Raw genomic sequence first — 21,990 nt, 5'->3', positions numbered from 1 at the left:
AGCCAAATACAAGAAACAGCTCCTTCCTTAAGTAACACACAGCCTATAAGGAGGGTTTAAAACCATGCTCCAGTGGGGTTTATAGGGTCTGTGTTCAGTACAGAACTTGTGTCTGGGAGGTGAGAAACACGGTAGCCCTCAGGCAGGACTTGAAGGCCTTCATCCCTTGGCCTGTAGAATGCCCAGAGACTATTGGGCAAAGGCCTGGAGGAGTGTTGTCTAGAGAAAACTATGGCATGGTGAGCTGGGGTGAGCATGGGTTTCTTAACAGCTGTGTACATGGGGCTAAGCTCTTTGCCTTGTGAGCCTCAGTCTTCTTATCTCTTAAAAGGGCTTAGCCTCACAGGGCTTTTAGCTGCACCATGAGCTTTGTGCCCAATACCTGGTGTAATTTTTAAGATGGAAGCTGAGGTTATTGATTAGATTGGTAGTTTTTTTTTTTAAACATAGTCATTTAATGCTATAAATATTCTACTAAGTCCTTGCCATAATGGCATCCCGCCAATTCTCATACTCATTTCATTTTCATGTAGTTAAAAATACTTCGTTTCACTTTTGGTTTCTTCTTTGATGTGTTCGTTAGTTGCCAGACATTTAGGGATTTTCTAGAAATCTTTCCATTATTGATTTCTTTTTTAATTTCCTGTGGTCAAAACAAATCTTTGTATGGCCGGAATCCTTCTGGGGTGTGTTTCGTTTACCCAGAGTATGGTCTGTCTGGGTAAATGTTCCATGTGTCCTTGTAAAGAATGAATGTGCTGCTGCTGTTGGGCTGGAGATTCTAGACATGCCAGTTAGATCAGGCTAGTTAATTGTGCAGTTCATGTCTACTGTGTCCTTATTGATGTCCTGTCTCCTTGTCCTATGAAATATTGAGAGGAATAATGAGAGTTGGGTGTTGAACTCTCCCAACTATAATTTTGGATTTGTCTTATTTTTGTTTGTAGTTCTACCAGTTTTTTATTCATATATTTTGAAGCTCTGTTATTAAGTGCATAAATGTTTAGAATTGTAAGGTTCTCTTTGTGACTTAGACTAATTATTATGAAATGATCCTCTTTGTCTCTGATGATATTCTTTGCATTGAAAAATATATAAAAGATATATAAAATACCTACTTTATCTGATATTAATAGAGACATTCCAGCTTTCTTTTGAGGAGTGTTAGTGTGCTTTATCTTCTTCCATGCTTTAACTTAAAACAACTGTAACAGTTTATTAGTATAATTCAATGTACCGTACAATTCACTCAAAATGTACAATTCATTGACTTTTAGTGTATTCAGAGTTGTGCATCTGTCTCCTCAACTAATTTTAGAATATTTTCATTAGCCCCAAAAGATACCTCTTTAACTGTCACCCCCTCCAACCTCGCAACTCCACCCCCTGCCATGGGCAACCATTCGTATGCTTTCGATCTCTAGATTTGCCTGTTTTGGATATTTCATATGCATGGAAGCATACAATATGTGGCCCTTTGCGACTTGCTCTTTTCACATAGCAGAATATTTTCAAGGTTCATGTATGTTGTTCCATGTGTCAGTAATTCATTTCTTTTTATTACCAAATAATACTCCATTGTATGTGTAGACAGTTTTATTTATCCCTTCATCAGTTGGTGGCCATTTGGTTTTTTTCTGCTTATTGGCTATTATGAAGATTTGTGTACAAGTTTTTGTGTGAATGTATATTATCATTTTTCTCGAGTCTGTGCCTAGGAGTGAAATTGCAGAATCATATGGTGATTCTGTGTTTGACTCTCTGAGGATCTACCAGGCTGTTTTCCACAATACCATTTTATATTCCCACTAGCAGTGGGTTCAGTTTTTCCATACCTTCACCAGCACTTGTTATTTTCCTTTAAAAAAATTTTCGATTATACCCATCCTAGTGGGTGTGAGGCGCTATCTTCTTGTGATTTTGACTTTCATTTTTGTATCTACTGATGGTGAGTGTCTTTTAATAAGCTGATTGGCCATTTTTAAAAATCTTTGGAGACATGTATTCAGGTCCATTGTCCATTTTTTAAATTGATTTGTTTATCTTTTTATTGTTGAGTTATAGGAGTTCTTTATATGTTCTGGATACTAGATGCTTACCAAATACAAAAATTTGAAAACATTTTCTACCATTGTGTAGGTTGTCTTTTCATGTGATAGTATGCTTTGATACACAGATTTAGAATTTTGATGAAGTACAGTTTATCTGTTTTTTTCTTATGTTACTTGTGCTTTTGGTGCTGCAAGGAAGATCCCGTTGGCAACAAGGTCATGAGGATTTACCCACATTTTCTTTTGAGAGTTGTAGTTTTAGGTCTTCCATTTAGATCTCTCATCTATTTTGAGTTAATTGTTATATATGATGTAAGAAAGGGATTCAACTTCATTCTTTTGCGTGTGGGTTTCTATCGGTTCTAGCACAATTTATTGAAAACCTCTTCCTTTTTTTCTTTTTTTGCCCCCCTAATTACTATTTGTTTGCTTAGCTGCACCAGGACTTAGTTGAGGCATGCAGAATCTTCAGTCTTTGTTGTGGCATGCAGGATCTTTAGTTGTGGTATGCAAACTGGTAGTTGGGATTGCCACCCAGGATGTGGCAGGTCCTGCCTAGACACGGATTTGTGCTTTGGTTTTTCCCTGGGACAAGGATGGAGGAAGTAGAGGACAGCAACAGAAATCAGAGAGAGAGAGCTGAGCTGACTTGATTTAAAAAGGAACCTATGTCTTCACAGAGCAAGTTGTCAGTGGCTGGGAGCAGATGAACAAGGCCCACTCTTGGGAGGGAGAGCAGTTACCCTGACCTGACCCTACCCTACTTTATTCAGATAGATAATCAAGTCGCTTTCTACATTTTTATTTTTTATATTACACATAGTCCTGCTCATATACATATGAGCTTTGCTTATATACATAGCTTTGTATGTTTTCCCAGTTGTTTTCTTAGACTGGATTTCTAGACTTCATATTAAATAATAAATTAATGAAAATGTTTGTATTTCTCTCAAGAAATAAAGGCATCATTTTCCTTGCTCTTTAGTAGCCCTCTCTCTTTTTTCCTTCTGTGAGCCAGGAGCCCTGTAAAGAGACAGGGTCTCCCCTTCAGAGGTCCGTATGGGGTGGCCAGTGAGGACCAGGGTAAAAAGACAGGGTCTCCCCCTCAGAGGTCTGCGTGGGGTGGCCAGTGAGGACCAGGGTAAAGAGACAGGGTCTCCCCCTCAGAGGTCCGCGTGGGGTGGCCAGTGAGGATGGGGTCCCTGGGGAGGATGCACACTAGAGGCCTATGTGGGCCGTGTCCTGGCTACTGTGATGACGCAGGGTGGGAGGGAAAGAGAAGCAAAGGTGCTCGCTTGGGGCTGTGACACCTGGATGAACAGGGCATGATGGTGCGTCCAAGCTGGCCGGGACCTGGGGCATGGACTTGGGCAGACCAGCACCAGTTCTGGTTGTACTTTGCTCATGGGGGCTACTCCCTGAGCCACTGCAAGATCCTTTGCTTTTAGAGCCCAAAGCCCTTGCTGGGTCTGGGGGTGGTGGGTCCTCTCCCCTCGGGTATTTTCAGCTCTGTGCCCAGGTCCTGGGCAGGTGGGCAGGGTCTCCCAATTAGGACACATGTGGGGATCAGTTGGCACAAGCTTCACTTGTACCGGGCTTGGGCTCTCACCTTCTCAGGCCTCCCCTGGTATAGGTGTCTTCCAGGATGAGTGAATCAGGATCAATCAAGGGAAGGGCACTGCCTGAACCTTGGTTTCCATATCTGGAGGAGAACCTCAGACCCACCCTAGTGCTGGGGGCTTCCCTGTTGGGACCCAGGACAGGGGTCTGTTTGCTGATGGGGGCCACGCTGGCAGAGACAGTGGCTGGGACCTCCTATCCCTGCCTTGTCCCAGTTCCTCCAGCCACTCCCACCATCCTATCCTACCAGGGCTCCTCATCAGCCCCACCCCCAGATTTTCTGTAACTTCATAGCCCTCATGTCGCACTTGGGTATCTTGCTTCTCCTGTGGGAAAAGTCCCCCCACTTTCCTCTGCATGTCTGGCCACAGGATTGCCTCCAGGCTCTCTCTCAAGAGCATCTCATCCTCTACAGGCATTTGGACAGGCCCACACGAACCATAAGAAGGTGGCTGCAGATGGCGAGAGCCGAGAGGAGAGTCTGATCCAGGAGTCAGCTTCCAAGGAGCAGTACTATGTACGCAAGGTGCTAGAGCTGCAGACAGAGCTGAAGCAGCTGCGCAACGTGCTTGCCAACACGCAGTCGGAGAATGAGCGTCTGGCCTCAGTGGCTCAGGAGCTGAAGGAGGTAACCAGTGAAACTGGGGCCGTTTGCTTGACTCTAGGTGGGTGGTGGGAAAACAAGTAAGTGCTCCCTGGCAGGGGGCGGGGGTCAGGGCCACCCACAGATTGTTTTACCCCAACTTCTTGTCGTCCATGGTGGTCCAGAAAGGTCTGGGGATGGCAGGGTCCCATCTCTGCACTTGGGGTGATGTGCGTCCTGGGTTCCTCATGTGAGCAGTGTAATTATAGTGTCTACCTCCCAGCTTGGGACAATAAAGTCAGAGGGAGGCCACTACAAACAGCTCTGAGGATCAGTTTGGCCCCTAACAGGGGCCTGGCCGTCAGAGGCCTGGGCAGATGGAGGGGAAGGGCAGCCAGTACCCTCTGAGAGAGGTGGGAGGCTGGGCCAGTGTTCCCAAGGTGGGGTGGGGCAGCAGCAGCAGGGGAGCAGCATGACCAGACGTCTACCTGAGCTGTAGTCCTGGCCGTGGCTTTAGGGTACCCTACTGTCAGAATCCCCAAATTCTCATCAGGAAGGGCCTTGTTAACCTCTGTTCTCCATAGGGGTGGGGAGGGGTTGACCAGAACAGCAGATGGTTCTGAGTGGTGGTCAGCTCTGAGGTCGACACCTCAGATGGGATGGTATATGGCAATCAGGGTTCCACAGGGGTGGGAGGGACACTGGCAAGGTTTGGGACAGAGCCCAGGAACTGGCAGCAGTGGGAAGTGGTCATCCATCCTGGTTTGGGATCAGAGGTCACCAAGACTTGTGGGCTGGGGAGGAACTTGGCTTGAATTCAGGAGAAGTGCACGATCTCATATCTTCACACAGGAGCTCTCTGGTTAGGGTGGGGAGAAGGGACTATCAGAGCTGTAGATCTGAGCACCTAAGGGGGAGGCTAGCCTCATGGCCAGCTACGAGCCCTTTTCTAAAAGAGTCAGTGCAGATGCTCTCCCCAGCCCAGACTCATTCTGCAGCTTCCCTCTTCCTCAGAGGAGTGGCAGGGGACTTGCTGACTACTGGCTTTGGCGCCAGGAAATGAACTAAGCCAGTCCCACATGCTGCTATTGAAGAACCCGTCTGGTGGGGTCAGGTTTCCTGCCGTTCCTGTTAGTGCTTCTGGAGGAAGCCTTCGACTCCCCACCCCCATACATCCTCAGTACATTTTCTCCTGAGGCCCTGCCTGTGTGCCCCTGATCACTGTCAGGCAGGCACTATGGAGCCATGCCAGGTTCTTGGTTGGAGTGGAGGCTCTCCGTCACCGCCTACTCAGACTAGAGCCCTGGTCAGTGTCCCCACCATTGCTGGCTCTGCCTGTGCTCTGCTGCCATCCCTCTCCAGTTATTCTGCTCGTCCTGGTCCTGCCACTTCTGCCTGAGCTGCTGTGTGGAACTCCTCTGGGGCTATGCCCTGGAGGCCGGCTCCTACAGGAGGCCTGTACTGAGGCTGAGGAGCCTAGATCCTGAGAGCTCAACACTGAGCGCTGCCCCTGAGGAGCACCAGCCTGCACCTGTCTTGGAGTGATCCAGATAAGCAGGCTCTGCACAGTCTCCACAGGAAATGCCCCTTCCACACGCAGGCCTTTCCCTGCTGGTGCCTGCTCCTGCTGCTGTCCAGTTCAGTGACTGAGGGGCCAGCTGTGCTGTGCCCTCTGACCCACCCCCGTCCTTCCACCCTGTGATGTCTGGCTTAGGGGTTCATCCCATGCCCAGCTCTCCAGGAGGAACTTGAGGCCTCGGTCATGTGACACGTATGGCAAACATGCTCAGCGTGGGGGACAATTCAGCTACTCTGTGACTTGTCTTTTGGGTGACCCTGTGGGCATCCAGTTATTTCCTTCATCTCACAGGTTGGGAGATCAAGGTGAAGAAGGTTTGACTGCTCACCCAGGGTCACTGGGTCCTGACCTCTGCACTGTGTGTGAATGGACCCTGCCAGCTTCTGCCCTGGGACATGCCCTGAGGGCCCATTTTGCATATAGAGAAGCAGAGAGAGACCCAAGGATCAGATCCAGCTGACAGATGACAGAGTCAAGTCTTTTGCACATTCCTCAGATTTGCCTTGGGAAGGGGTTGAGAGGGGTGATGAGGGCTGCCTTGAGAAGCAGAACTGTGAGTTGAGGAGGGGGTGGGCATCATCAGCCCAGGGGGTGACCCCTTTAGGTAAAATTAGCATCCCAGTGGACCCTGGCCTTGCTCTCCTGGTGGACTCTGCATGTATCAGGCCCTTCACAGGCCTAAGAGTGAGTGGCAAAGATGTGCCAGGAGAAATCGTATCTGTTACCATCTCCTTTGTCCTGGCTAGGAGCCAGAAATACTTGTTTCTTGCTATGGTGGCATCTGGGCCCCTAGGAACGGCTGAAGGGAAGCCAGGGTTTTGGCCACAAGCTGAAGTGGTGGGTGCTAGATCCGGAGCAGCAGCCCCAGGCACCAGGGGGCTCTCCACTGTGGTGTGGACAGGCCTGTGCAGAAGGACACCTACGCTCCAGATCCAGGGGATTGAGTGGAGAATGTCACGTTGGCAGTCCAGAGTCAAGAGGAATGGCCCTGGGTTTGTAGAGAAAGCAGCAAGGGTAAGGGGTAAAGTCAGGGGTGAGCCCTGCAGCCGAGGAGGAGCTGGAGGGGGCACACAGATGAGTCCCAAGGGAATGGACTCCATAAGGAAATGGAAATTCCTCCCAGGGAGCAGAGCTGGATCCAGCTGGTTCAGATGCGGCATCCAGCAGCCCCCTAGGAGGTCACATTGGTGAGGGAGGGCCTACAGGGGGTGCTAAGATGGTACCCCGCATACTATCTGGTTTATACCCTGTTGGACCAAGGTCTCCTGTGTCCCTGGTTGCTGTGCATCATCAAGGCTGCTCTTGTCAGGCTCACCTGAGAGAAGGTGCTTCTCTCAATCAAACCCCACAATGGCCAGTGGGAGCTTGTTTGAGCCCTTGGTAGTTGGGTGTGTGCCAGGCAAAGGTTCCCCTGAGGGCAGCGGCAGTGCCCTCACCTGCCACGCCAGCTTGTAGCCTGGGTGCACCTCGCCTTGCTGTCCAGAAGCTCTCCTGCAGACCTGTAAGGGCCCATACTTCCTTTGTCAGCTCCACTGCTATGACAGGAGGCTGTGTTCCAGTTCTGAGTTGAGAAGGTGGAATCTGCCCAGGCCGTGAGGGAAGCTGATCCGAGTTTCTTCACTGCAGCCTGGAGGGCTTTCTAGGTTTGTTAGTCCTGATGTGCAAACCTGTGGGGAGCTGGTGAAGTTTAGACTCTCCTCTTGGCTTCCACTCTGTTGTGTGGTCACGTGAAATCAAGCCGCACATGTTTGAGCACCTCCCCAAGCAGCGTGACTTAGCAGGGAAAGAGGGAGGAGTAGCAGAGAATTCTGGCAGAGGAGTGAGCGTGCGCCCACTAGTGTATTCACAGAGGGCGAGAAGGCAGCTGGAAGCACTGGGACAGGGGCTTGGACAGGGGCTTGGGCACGGCTAGGGGCTCATAGCCACAGCACGCCAAGAGCAGTGGGAGCCAGCGAGGGGATACAGTTCAGTGTTTAAGCAGGGGAAAAACAAGATGAGAGAGCAAAAGCTAATTGTTGTGGGAGCCTGTCCCATCTGACTGGAGGCAGGAAGACCAGTTAGGTAGACTGGTTAGCTGTGGCCAGCCTGTGTGACCTGCAGCAGGGTGGGTTGGTGCTGCGGATGGATGCACAGGGGCCACAGCTTCTCCTCCAGTTACCATCCCTTCCATTCTCAGAGGGGAGACAAGGCCCTGGGAAGTGAGCCAAGGTATGGTTACCCCTCGAGGGCATTCGCTTTCCTGAGCACCTCACATAGCGCCTCCATGTGGAGGCAAGGCTGAGTCACTGCTTCCTCAGCGCAGTCTCCCACACGGGCCCCTCAGCCCTACCCCTGCCTGAGCCAGTCTGAGCCATCTTCACTGCTGATTCCTTGCTGCTTCTCCAGGTGTGCTTCTGTCTGGGTGACAGCACACTTGCAGTACAGATGTTTGGTGGCTCCCCAGGGGCATACGTGCCAAGTGAGTGAAGTCACCTGTCTGGGACTGCCCCTTGGCAGCTTTCTGGTGGGGGCAACCACAGCACCCTGCCATGAGAGGTGGGTCACCTGGCACAGTGTTGACAGCGCTGGGGGCTCCTCTTCCACTTCACTTAGCTCTGTCGGGTGCTCTGGGCTCTCCTGTGTCTTCAGGGTTCATCTCCCATGCCCGACCCCAGCTTTCAGTGGGATAAGACCAAAACCTGTGTTCATTTCTTGTGACTGCTGTGACAGATTACCACAAACTGAGGGCTGAAGACAACAGAAAATCAAGGTGTCAGCAGGGATGGCTTCTTCTGGAGGCTGTGCGGGAGAGTCCTTCCTGTGCCTCTGCCAGCACCTGGCAGCCTCTGGGAGTCCTTGTGTTCTAGTCTTTGCCTCCGTCTTCCTGTGGCCTTCTCCCTCGGTGTCTCCAACTCTCCATCTTGGAAGGACACCAGCCCTTGGATTTGTGCCCACTCTAATCCCCTATTACCTCATCTTAACTTGGGTGTATCTGCAAAGGCCCTATTTCCAAGTCAGATCCCATTCACCCCTTCCAGGGCTTATCATTTCAGCATATCTTTTGAGGGAACACAGTTAAAACCCATAACATTCTACCCTCTGGCCTTCAGGATTTATATATTTTCCGTGTGAAATAGATTCGTCTCATTCCCAGAAGTCTTAGCCCATTCCAGCATCAACTCTTCAAATCCCTTATCACATCTCAAATTCACTAAATTAGGAAAGGCTGACACTTTGAGATGGTCCATCCTGGGGTGAAATTCCTCCCTGTGCAAATTATGTGCTTCCAGAATACAATGTTAGGATAGGCAAAGGAGAGTTACTCTTATTCCAGAAGGGAGAAGAGGAAAGAATAAAGGGGCTGCAGGTCCCAGAAAGTAAGAAGCCGCGCATTTCAGGGCCTGAGAACAGTCTTTGTTGGCCCCCTCCTCTGACTCCTGGAACCCAGGGAGCAGTGGGCCTGCTGGCCTCCCAGCCGGGTGGCTGAGTTGTAAGCCATACCCTTGGTGCTGTCTCCAGAAAAATGCTTTCTCATTTTTTTGCAATAAGGACAAGCTGAGCATTTTCCACATCTTCAAGTTCTAGTTCTGTTTTGCTTACAATTATTTCTTCGGTTTCTGTCTCCTCTCCCACTTTGCTATAAGCAACAAGGAGAAACCAGGCTGTACTTCTAACCTTCTGCTTCAGAATCTCCCAGGCTGTTCATCCATCTTCCTCGCTTACTAATTCTGCTTTCCACACAGCACTGGAATACAGCTCAGCTGGGTTTTCTGCCACGTTACAGCAAGCCTTTCTGCCATTCCTCATTCCCTCCTAAGGCCTTAGAGGGAGCACCGCTAGCATTCACATCTCTCCTAGTGTTATTTCATGATAGTCCATGCATCCCCTGAGACAATGGACTATTTCTCTATGACTCCTCTCTGACCCTCACCAGAGTCACCTGAAACAATTACTTTTTTTTACCAATAGTCTCAAGGCAGTCTGGCCTTTTCCTATCCTGCTCTCTAAGCTCTTCCAGCCTGTGGCCATCCCCAGCTCCATGGCCACTTCCACATTTTTGGGTATTTGTTACAGTGGCATCTTTTTCCTGGTATTAAACCTAAATTGGTATATTTGGTTTTTGGGGCCACCATATTAGATTGCCACAAGCAACAAGATTTTATTCTCTTAAGTTTTCTGTATCTGAAATAAAAGTGCTGTCAGGACCATGTTCCACGTGGAACCTTTCCAGCTTCTGGGTGGCAGCAACCCGCAGACCCTTGTCTTGTGTTCACATTGCTCCAGGCTCTGCCTCTGCCATCACCTCCTCCTGTGCAGGCTCTGCAGGTCTGACAGGACTGGGGCATTACTCCCATGTCCACCCTGGCCTTCCTTGGGGCCGCAGGCCTTTCCTGGGGATTGGGCTGCGACCTGGCTAAATGTCTTGCCCATTCCTCTGGGGAACGATACAGACCAGCTTTGGAGCACTCCTGTGCAGGGTGGTGCTCCCTCCCTGTGCCTGAGCTCCAGCCGCACTATGATGGGGCTTCTGCAGTGTAGAGTGCTAACTTCTCTGCAGTCCAGATCCCCAGACCTGACCTCAGGATAGCACTCCTCCTTGCCTCATCAGGGCCTCCCTCAGCAGCAGCTGACACCAGCTGGCAATGTGTGTGCTGTACGTGGGCAACTTTAGGGAGCCTCAGTGAACAACACAAAGCCTAGAGCAGCACCCAGCACAGTCCGTACTCAGTATTGAAGGAAGGGGTCATGCCCCTAGGGTTGCCGGAGCGGTGCCAGTATGGAGACAGCGCCAGTGAAAGGGTTTTTGAGCCATGCAGAGAGACCACACATTGTCCAGGTTCATTTCTGTGAACGCCAAGAAAAGGCAGATTCACAGACTGAAAGCATATTGGTGGTTGCTGATTGGTGTGTGGTTTCTTTCTAGGGTAATGAAAATGTTCTAGAATAGGTAATGGTGCACAGCTATGAATAAACTATAACCTTGGAATTGTACACTGTCAGTGGGTGACCTTTATGGGACGTGAATCATATCTCAATAAAAAACAAAAATGGTTCTCCTGTGCAGGCAGACTGTGCTAGGGTGCAGCTCAGCAGAGGCTTCCGGTACAGCCTGGGCGCACAGGTTCTGGGGTGCAGATGGCTTCGACCAGGCAGTCAAGCTGGCCCGTGGTCTTGTCTCCCCCTCTGTCCTTTTCTGTCTACTTTAGGACCACTTGTTTCATTGAGGAGAGCTGTTAAGTTTTAAGTAAAGTCCATTTACATTTTTCATTGACCAACAGCTCCCACTTGCTGCCCCTGTTTCACCATCTTAACTCCTATGTCTTCCCATACTGAGCGGGCAATTTTTTTTTTTTTTAATTGGAGCATAATTGCTTTACAGTGCTGTGCTGGTCTCTGCTGTAGAAAAACATGAATCAGTCATAATTTTATATATATATCCCCTTCCTGGTGAGCCTCCCTCCCCATCCCACTCCTCTAGGTTGTCACAGAGCACCAGGCTGGGCTCCTTGTGATACACAGCACTTCCCCACCAGTTTCCTATTTACACATGATATTGTATGTATGTCAATGCTGCTTTCTCAATTTGTCTTACCCTCTGTTTCCCCTGCTGAGTCCATGAGTCTGTTCTCTGTGTCTGTATCTCCATTTCTTCTCTGTAAATAGGTTCATCATTATTATTTTTCTAGATTCCTTGTATATGTATTAATATACAATATTTGTTTTTCTCTTTCTGACTGACTTCACTCTGTAACAGGTTCTAGGCTCATCAGCCTCTCTACAACTGACCCAAATGTGTTCCTTTTTATGGCCAAGTAATATTCCATTGCATGTATATGTTCCACATCTTTTCTGTTCGTTCATCCGTTGATGGACATCTAGGTTTCTTCCATGTCCTGGCTGTTATAAATAGTGCTGCAGTGATCACTGGGGTACATGTGTCTTTTTGAATTGTGTTTTTCTCAGAGTGTATGCCCAGTAGTGGGATTGCTGGGTCATAGGGTGGTTTTATTCCTGGTTAGTTAGGGAATCTCCACACTGTTCTCCATAGTGGCTGTATCAGTTTACATTCCCAACAGTGCAGTAGGGTTCCTTTTTCTCCACATCCTCTGTAGCATTTATTGTTTGTAGTTTTTCTGATGATGGCCATTCTAATTGGTATGAGGTGATATACATCATTATAATTGTCATTTGCATTTCTCTAATGATGAGCAGTGTTCAACTTCTTTTCATTATTGGCCATCAGCAGGGAGATCAAACCAGTCAATCTTAAAGGAAATCAATCCTGAATATTTTATTGGAAGGACTGATGCTGAAGCTGAAGCTCCAATACTTTGGCCACCTGATGCGAAGAGCCGACTTAATGGGAAAGACCCTGATGCTGGGAAAAAATGATGGAAAAAGAAGAAGAGGGGGCAGCAGAGGATGAGATGGTCAGATACCATCACTCTCAGGGATACTGTGAAGGATAGGGGAGCCTGGCGTGCTGCAGTTCATGGGATTGCAAGAAGTCGGACACAACTTGGCAACTGAACAACTTGGAGAATGTCTTTTTTGGAGAAATGTCTGTTTAGGTCTTCTGCCCATTTTTTTGATTGGGCTCTTTGTTTTTCGGTATTGAGCTATATGAGCTGCCTATATATTTTAGAGATTAATCCTTTGTCAGTTGCTTTTAAGTTTATTTAGGTCTTATCTGTTTACTTTTGTTTCTGTTTCTATTACTCTAGGAGGTGGGTCAAAGAGGATCTTGCTGTGATTTATGTCAAAGATTATACTGCCTATGTTTTCCTCTGAGAACTTCATAGTTTCTGGCCTTATATTTAAGTCTTTAATCCATTTTGAACTTATGTTTGTGTATGGTGTTAGGAAGTGTTCTCATTTTATTCTTTTACATGTAGCTGTCCAGTTTTCCCAGCACCACTTACTGAAGAGGCTGTCTTTTCTCCATTGTATAGTCTTGCCTCCTTTGTCAAGGATAAGGTGCCCATAAGTGCATGGGTTAATCTCTGGGCTTTCAATCTGTTCCATTGGCCTATATTTCTGTTTTCTATATATGGAAATATATTTCTATATTTCTGTCTTGATGATTGTAGGTTTGTAGTATAGTCTGAGGTCAGGAAGATTGATTCCTCCAGCTCCATTCTTCTTTCTCAAGATTGCTTTGGCTGTTTGGGGTCTTTTGTGTTTCCATACAAATTGTGAATTTTTTTGTCCTAGTTCTGTGAAAAATACCATTGGTAGTTTGACAAGGACTGTATTGAATCTGTATATTGCGTTGGGTAGTATAGTCGTTTTCATAATATTGATTCTTCCAATCCAAGAACATACTGTTTCTCTCCTCTATTTGTGTGGTCTTTAATTTCTTTCCTCAGTGTCTTATCGTTTTCTGCATACAGGTCTTGTGTCTCTTTGATTAGCTCTAGTAATTTTCTGGTAGCATCCTTCGGATTTTCTGTGTGTGGTATCATGATCATGTCATGTCATCTGCAAACAGGGAGAGTTTTACTTCTTTTCCAATCTGGATTCCTTTTATTTCTTTTTCTTCTCTGATATCCAAAGCACAATTCTTATATATCAATCACTGAGTTAACGAGGACTCTCTAGAGAAGCAGATGGATAGGGGTATATGTTTTGCAGGGTGCTGGGTCAGGGGGTGGGAGGCAGAGATTTATTGTAGGGAATTGGCTCACTCAGTTGTGGTGGCTGGCAGATCCAAAATCTGCAGGTTATGCCATCTGACTGGAGACCCAGGAAAGAGCTGATGTCGCAGCTACAGTCTGAAGGCTATCTTTTTTTTTTTTTAAAAGGCCTTCGACTGACTGGATCCACATTTTTACTCAGTGGGTCTGTGAGTTTAAATGTTAATCTCATCTGAAAATATACCTGAATGGTGACACCTAGACTGGTGTTTGACTAAATATCTGGAGGCCAGGGCCTAGATAAGCTGACACTAAAATTAATTGTAACAATCAGTTGGGTGGTAAGTAAGGGAAATGGCCAGAGTCAAGGTGTATGTAGAATTTTGTTAGGAAGCAAGTAAGTATGTTTCCTCAGGTTACCGCTCATACTGTGTTATTTTGTTTATTTTTGCCTCTCAGGAGTTTTGCTTTCCTGACCAGCCTTGCATTTCACCAATCAGTAATTTCAGTTCAGTTCAGTCGCACAGTCGTGTCTGACTCTTTGCAACCCCATGGACTGCAGCACACAAGCCTTCCCTGTCCATCACCACTTCCCGGAGTTTACTCAAACTCATGTCCATAAACTCGTGTCCATTGAGTCGGTGATGCCATCCAACCATCTCATCCTCTGTTGTCCCCTTCTTCTCCTGCCTTCAATCTTTCCCAGCATCAGGGTCTTTTCAAGTGAGTCAGTTCTTCCAATCAGGTGGCCAAAGTGTTGGAGTTTCAGCTTCAACATCAATCCTTCCCATATATATTCAGGACTGATTTCCTTTAGGATGGACTGGTTGGATCTCCTTGCAGTCCAAGGGACTCTTAAGAGTCTTCTGCAACACCACAGTTCAAAAGCATCAATTCTTCAGGCTCTGCTTTCTTTATAGTCGAACTCTCACGTCCGTACATGACTACTGGAAAAACCATAGCCTTGACTAGACGGACCTTTGTTGGCAAAGTAATGTCTGTGGTTTTTAATTGCTGTCTAGGTTGGTCATAACTTTTCTCCCAAGGAGTAAGTATCTTTTAATTTCATGGCTGCAGTCACCATTTGCAGTGATTTTGGAGCCCCCCCCCCCAAAAAAAAAAAATCTGACACTGTTTTCACTGTTTCCCCATCTATTTGCCATGAAGTGATGGGACCAGATGCTGTGATCTTAGTTTTCTGAATGTTGAGCTTTAAGCCAACTTTTTCACTCTCCTCTTTCACTTTCATCAAGAAGCTCTTTAGTTCTTTGCTTTCTGCCATAAAGGTGGTATCATCTGCATATCTGAAGTTATTGATCTTTCTCTTGGCAATCTTGATTCCAGCTTGTGTTTCCTCCTGCCCAGCATTTCTCATGATGTACTCTGCATGTAAATTAAATAAGCAGGGTGACAGTATTCAGCCTTGACGTACTCCTTTTCCTGTTTGGAACCAGTCTGTTGTTCCATGTCCAGTTCTAACTTGCTTCCTGACCTGCATATAGATTTCTCAAGAGGCAGATCAGGTGCTTTGGTATTCCCATCACTTTCAGAATTTTCCACAGTTTGTGATGATCCACACAGTCAAAGGCTTTGGCATAGTCAATAAAGCAAAAATAGGTGTTTTTCTGGAACTCTCTTGCTTTTTCGATGATCCAGCAGAGGTTGGCAATTTGATCTCTGGTTCTTTTGCCTTTTCTAAATCCAGCTTGAACATCTGGAAGTTCACAGTTCACGTACTGTTGAAGCTTGGCTTGGAGAATTTTGAGCATTGTCTTACTAGTGTGTGAGATGAGTGCAGTTGTGTGGTAGTTTGAGCATTCTTTCGCATTACCTTTCTTTGGGATTGGAATGAAACTGACCTTTTCCAGTCCTGTGGCCACTGCTGAGTTTTCCAAATGTGCTGGCATATTGAGTGCAGCACTTTCACAGCATCATCTTTCAGGATTTGAAATAGCTTAACTGGAATTCCATCACCTCTACTAGCTTTGTTTGTAGTGATACTTCCTAAGGCCCACTTGACTTCACATTCCAGGATGTCTGGCTCTAAGTGAGTGATTATACATTCGTGATTATTTGAGTCATGAAGATCTTTTTTGTATAGTCCTTCTGTGTACTCTTGCCACCTCTTAATATCTTGTGCTTCTGTTAGGTCCATACCTAACATACCATTTCTGTCCTTTAGAGGGTATCTTTGCATGAAATGTTCCCTTGGTATCTCTAATTTTCTTGAAGAGATCTCTAGTCTTTCCCATTCTATTGTTTTCCTCTGTTTCTTTGCACTAATTACTGAGGAAGGTTTTCTTACCTCTCCTTGCTATTCTTTGGAACTCTGCATTCAAATGGATATACCTTTCCTTTTCTCCTTTGCTTTTCGCTTCTCTTCTTTTCACTGCTATTTGTAAGGCCTCCTCAGACATCAGCGCTGCACAGCCACTGCTCTGCCTGCGCCCCATGTCATCTGTTGGGTACCTCCTTGGCTCACTTAATGAGGGGACTGCATTGGTCCATTTGCTGGAGATTTGGGTAGTAAGCATTTGTCAGGAGTACTTGATATATGTGATAACTCGTTCCCCTTTTTGTTGTGTTCTTCTTTTCTTATTGGTCCTATTTCACTTCACCAATCCAACATTGCTTTCCCATGTGTACCTATGTGGAGTCATAGAATCTTGTCTGCAAAGTGTATGCATCAGTGGGATCACAAGAAACCTCAGCACCAGCAGAGATGCTGCTGTGTTGGGAGAGGACAGAGTGAGCTCTGGGGCCCAGTGGGTGATGGTGCTTCTAGCCAAGGGGGTGGGCATTAGATCTTTGCAGGTGTGTAGGGGAGGCTGCGTAGAATGTTGGGACAGAGAATGTGAGGAGAGATGGAGAGTTTGCCTCAGAGACAATTCTGCCTCCAGGGGCACCAACCTTGGGCTGCAGCTAATCCTACAATGTATACAATGACTCCAGAATGTTGGCCAAGGAACCCAGGTCCTGGCCCTTGGCACAGAGTAGTAGCTGGTTGAGAATCCCCCACGGTCTTGATTGCACAATTCATGCCAGGTCTGCACTTGCCCGTCTCCGTGCATGTTTGAATCCCCTAGACAACTTGGAGGCAGGGACTTTTTTAATAGAATTATTGAGATAATTCATATCCCTTACAAATCACCCATTTGAAAATATGCTGTTAGTGGATTTTAGTATATTTACAGATTCATGCATCATCCCAAATCAATTTTAGAATATTTCATCACTCCAAGAAGCAACCCCATTAACAGTCACTCTCCTTCCCATCTTCCCCTTGTGCCCGCCCCAGCAACCACTGACCTGCTTTTTCAGTCTCTCTGGGTTTGCTTATTCTCAATATTTCATATAAGTGAAGTCATAAGGTAAGTGAACACCAACACCTCTTTTTTACTCATGTTGTTTTCAAGGTCCATTTGTGTTACAGCATGTGTAGTAACGTCCAGTTGTATAAATATACCGTATATTGTTTATCTCTTCAGTTGGTGGGCATTTGGGTTGTTTCTGCCTTTGCTGTTATGAATAGTGTCTGAACATTCACTCACAAGGTTTTGTGTGGACATGTGTTTTCCTTTCTTTGGAGTGCCTGCTGAGGCCCACTGCTGGGTCAGCTTTAACCCTGTGCTGAACTGTTGAGTATCTACAGACTGTTTCCACAGCACTGCACCAGTGCATGCTGCCAGGAGCATGTGACAGAGGAACTACTTTAGACCCCATTTTACATATGAAGAAACCAGGGGTCAGAGCTGCTGAGACTCTCTGCTGTTCACCCCCATACCACACAGCTCACGGCCCCAGCTCGTTGTTAGGTGGCTACATTGGACACCACGGCAAGCCTGGGATTCCAAGTCCTGGCTGTGTGGCTACCATGGTGGGCCTGGCTGCACTGAGCTCCTTCTGCCTTTGGAGTGGTGAGACCAACTAGAGCAGGCTTCTCATATCCACCTTCTTCCTGGCAGATCAATCAGAATGTAGAGATTCAACGTGGCCGCCTGCGGGATGACATCAAGGAGTACAAGTTCCGGGAGGCACGCCTGCTGCAGGACTACTCGGAGTTGGAGGAGGAAAATATCAGCCTGCAGAAGCAGGTGTCTGTGCTGAGGCAGAATCAGGCAAGTATCTGGGCTGCACAGGTGGGACGGGTAGATTAGCTCTGGGCCACAGCCTGGCCTAACCCTCACTTTGCTGTCTCCATGGTCAGAAGACATTCCCTCCCTCCTTCCGCACTCAGGCTGAGGGTTATATGCCACTGTAGTTCGAGGGTGTGGCAGCAGGGCCCAGCCCCTTCAAGACCAGAAAAACAAAGCCTCCGGCTATATTGTTGGCTGGCAATTGTCAGCCAGCAAAAATTGGAGGAAAATGGAGGTGATGAAGATGTGAAACCAAGAGATCCCAGAGGCTGGGTGTCTGGCTCCCTCTCATTTCAGGTGCCAACAGGAGACCAGAGATGTCCGTATGCCCTCTGGAACCCTAGAGCTATCAGTGTACCCACTCCTCCCACTGTATCATGTTTTCTAGACTCCTTTGAACCCCATATGGTCCTGGACTTTGGGGTGAAGCCTAGTGACCCTTGAGCAGTATGGAGATGTCCAGGCTGTCATATGATGTTCTCAAGTAACATAAAAATGGGTGGGACGAGTAGGAACACTTCCACCTGGGACAGGTCAGGGACAGGAGGTCTCCTCTCCCCACCTGTGACAGGATGGGGACAGAAGGGTCACCTCCACCTGTGAGAGGACAAGAGGGTCACTTCTGCCTGGGACAAGACACCCAGGCCCTTCAAGGCCTGCCCTTGTCACCTAACTGTCCAAGAACCCCAGCTTCACAGGTTGGGGACTAGGGGGACCTTTATCCCAGAAATCCCCAAACTGGGGACCCGGGTATTTAAATCCAGCATAAGGAAGTGTGGGCCCATATGTTTACGCTGGTAGTAGAACTTCTGACCTTTGGAGCCAGAGGAAGTGGGTCTCCTCCCAGGAACACAGGCACCAGAGCTCCTCCTCTGGCCGCTCGGCAGACTCTGTGACGCTGTGCTCATCTGTGGGTCAAGCATCCTGAGGAGTGGGAAACCAGACCATGAGTGGCACATGGAGTCTGGCCTCTCCCTGGGGTTCCCCTACTCTAGTCCTCAGCCCACAGAGACCCTAATCGACCTGCCTCTGAGTGGTTTACTCCTCGTTTCTTGCACAAATATTGCAGAATAATACCAGTTTGTTTTTAAGTTGCTCATAGGCCCTGACTACCTGCACCAGGCATTGGTTTCTGTCAGTTCTCTCCTTGTCCGCCTGCACATACTGTCCTGGCATGCACAGCTTTGGACTCCACCCCCCTACTTGTACCCGAGCCTTTCTCAGTCAGGGTGGTGTGTGCAGTGAAGGCACATCCCACTCCAGTGAGAGCTTTAGTTCCTTCATTTTGAAATGTGATTAGAAGTGGTGGTCACATTGCACATCTAGATACATATTTTTTGTATCTTAAAAGATTTAATCAACTCTTAGTGATAATGAAGTTTTGTAGGATTTGAAGTCAATATATACTTGGTAGCATTTTAAGTCACCTAACAAATTGGCAGTGTGGGTGTGTTCTGAATTCCAGAGGGCACCTCTGGTGCTGAGCAAGTTGCATGCTTTTGCACTGCTCATGTGTGCACACGTGTCCGAGGCGCGGGCTCAGCATTTCCTGTGTGCACCTCATGCCTGCAACCCTCTGAGTATCCATGTTCTCCCAGTTGTTCAGTCACTACGATGGTGCTTCTTCCCCATCCCATGGGGATAGAAGAGTGTCGACTTCTCTTTTACAGGTGGAGTTTGAGGGCCTCAAACATGAGATCAAGCGTTTGGAGGAGGAAACTGAATACCTCAACAGCCAGCTGGAGGACGCCATTCGGCTCAAGGAGATCTCGGAGCGGCAGCTGGAGGAGGCTCTGGAGACGCTGAAGACAGAGCGGGAGCAGAAGAACAGCCTGCGCAAGGAGCTGTCGCACTACATGAGCATCAATGACTCCCTCTATACCAGCCACCTGCACGTCTCCTTGGACGGCCTCAAGCTTGGTGATGACGCCGAGGCCCTGGCCAATGGCTTCGAGCACGGTGGCCTGGGCAAGGTGCCACTGGACAACAAGACCTCCACGCCCACCAAGGACGGTCTCACCCCACCCCCTCCCAGCCTCGTTTCTGACCTGCTCAGTGAGCTCAACATTTCTGAGATCCAGAAGCTTAAGCAGCAGCTAATGCAGGTGAGCAGGTGGATGGTGCTGGGACCCCACCCCGTTGGGTTTGTGCCACAGCCCTGGGCCTTGGGCCCGTGTGCGCCATCCCCACCTCCACTGCTGTCCTCGATGGTGTTGGCCAGACCTGCTGTTCACCACGACAGTGCTTGCCTGACACTTTGTGAATTTTTTAAATGCTATGCAGTCCTTTACTTACATTTCTTTTACGTAGGTAATTCTGTATTGTTACCTAAGTGGAACTGCAGCATTATAGGAGGAAGGTGCCCAGAGAAATAGTTTTCTGGTTATGAGTTTGGGCACCACCAGAAGTTTAACATCTCTCTGAGGTCTCCACATATGGTTTCCCATGCTGTGTCCGTTAGACACGTCAGGGTTTCCTGCCCCAACAGAACAGAACCCCAGGGTCTGCATCACAGCCTCTTGGTTTGCTGCATGTCTCTAAGGAAGGACTTACTTGGCCCCACAAACAGCTGGGCAGGGGGAGGAGCCATCATGGCCCCACACATGACACCTTGACCCATATTTATCAGAGAGAGCTCAGCAGGGTGATGAATGTGGCATGGACAGGGTCTTCACTGGGACTGACCAGGGGTTCTCTGAGGGCAGAGACTCCTGTGGGCTGTTAATGGTCCCTTTCTCTGCCTTTGCAGGTGGAACGGGAGAAGGTGGGCTTGCTGGCAACACTGCAGGACACACAGAAGCAGCTGGAGCAGGCACGAGGGGCCCTGTCTGAGCAGCACGCGGAGGTGAGCCGCCTCACGGAGAACCTGAGTGCTCTGCGGCGCCTGCAGGCCAGCAAGGAGCGGCGGACCGCGCTGGACAGCGAGAAGGAGCGGGATAGCCACGAAGACGGTGACTACTACGAGGTGGACATCAACGGGCCCGAGATCTTGGCCTGCAAGTACCGTGTGGCCGTGGCAGAGGCGGGCGACCTCCGGGAGCAGCTGAAGGCCCTGCGCAGTGCACATGAGGCCAGCGAGGCCCAGCACGCCGAGGAGAAGGGCCGGCACGAGGCCGAGAGCCAGGCGCTCACTGAGAAGGTCTCCCTGTTGGAGAAAGCCAGCTGCCAGGACCGTGAGCTCCTGGCACGGCTGCAGACAGAGCTGAAGAAGGTGAGCGATGTTGCCGGCGAGACACAAGGCAGCTTGAGCGTGGCCCAGGATGAGCTGGTGACCTTCAGCGAGGAACTGGCCAATCTCTACCACCACGTGTGCATGTGCAACAATGAGACACCCACGCGTGTGGTGCTAGACTACTACCGTGAGGGCCAGGCTGGCACTGGCAGCTGCAGCCCGGAGACCCGTGAGCGCCGCTCACCTGTCCTGCCCAAGGGCCCACCACCCGCAGAGGGTAGGGCCAGGGACAGCAGCCCCTCGCCTGGCTCCTCTCTGCCCTCACCCCTGAGTGATCCACGCCGAGAGCCCATGAACATCTACAATCTGATTGCCATCATCCGTGATCAGATCAGGCACCTGCAGGCAGCCGTGGACCGCACCACGGAGCTGTCACGGCAGCGCCTAGCCTCACAGGAGCTGGGCCCAGCTGCAGACAAGGACCGGGAGGCACTCATGGAGGAGATCCTGAAGCTGAAGTCACTGCTCAGCACCAAGCGGGAGCAGATCACCACACTGCGCATGGTGCTCAAGGCCAATAAGCAGGTGTGCATGGCGCTTGGGTCCAGCAGGGGGTGGGTAGGTGGGTGGGGGCTTTCTCAGCCTCCCTGGCTTCCCACCTTGTCCTGTCCCAGCTCGAAGAAAAAATGAGAGAAAACCTCACCTCAGTGCTATGGGGAGGGGCTGGGTCTCAGGGGCCCAGGGCTGGCTGGGGCCTTGATCTGTGGTGCTCACCAAGGCAGCGGACTCCTCCTGATGCCTCGTCTGCCTGTCTTTTACAACTCTGACCCCCGCAGACGGCAGAGGTGGCCCTTGCCAACCTAAAGAGCAAGTATGAGAACGAGAAGGCAATGGTGACTGAGACCATGATGAAGCTGCGCAATGAGCTCAAGACCCTCAAGGAGGACGCGGCCACCTTCTCCTCCCTGCGGGCTATGTTTGCCACCAGGTAATGCTTACTGCTGTCGCTGCTCAGCAGCCCGGGGACCTGGCCCTGTGGGAAATTTCCATTTCTGCTATTTGTGAAAACCCAGGGGCCCAAGTTTTGTCTCCACTTTGTGTAAAATGAGGAAGTTGGAAGCAAAAGGCCATGAGGGTGGGTCCTTAGTGGCCAGGCTGGAGGCTTGAGCTTCGAAGGAGAAGCAGGCAAGTGGGCAAGCCACTGATAACAAATGAGGAGCTTGCTTTCCAGAA

General features: G+C 48.9%; 1 protein-coding gene across 2 annotated transcripts in view; it reads left to right on the top strand.

Moving 5' to 3' along the window:
• Nucleotides 1–21,990, top strand: part of BICD2 (BICD cargo adaptor 2) — a 55,914-nt gene that overhangs the window by 28,391 nt on the left and 5,533 nt on the right. For both annotated transcript variants that reach the window (XM_027550313.1, XM_027550312.1), the window contains exons 2-6: nucleotides 4,087–4,299; nucleotides 17,415–17,567; nucleotides 19,256–19,690; nucleotides 20,335–21,342; nucleotides 21,594–21,745. In XM_027550313.1, the coding sequence (XP_027406114.1) occupies nucleotides 4,087–4,299; nucleotides 17,415–17,567; nucleotides 19,256–19,690; nucleotides 20,335–21,342; nucleotides 21,594–21,745 (1,961 nt within the window). The remainder of the gene's footprint in view (nucleotides 1–4,086; nucleotides 4,300–17,414; nucleotides 17,568–19,255; nucleotides 19,691–20,334; nucleotides 21,343–21,593; nucleotides 21,746–21,990) is intronic.

The sequence above is a fragment of the Bos indicus x Bos taurus genome, chromosome 8, assembly GCF_003369695.1.
Source record: "Bos indicus x Bos taurus breed Angus x Brahman F1 hybrid chromosome 8, Bos_hybrid_MaternalHap_v2.0, whole genome shotgun sequence".
NCBI classification, from domain to species: domain Eukaryota; kingdom Metazoa; phylum Chordata; class Mammalia; order Artiodactyla; family Bovidae; genus Bos; species Bos indicus x Bos taurus.
Note: the sequence above shows the minus strand (reverse complement) of the source record. Positions and strands in the feature narration are given on the sequence as shown.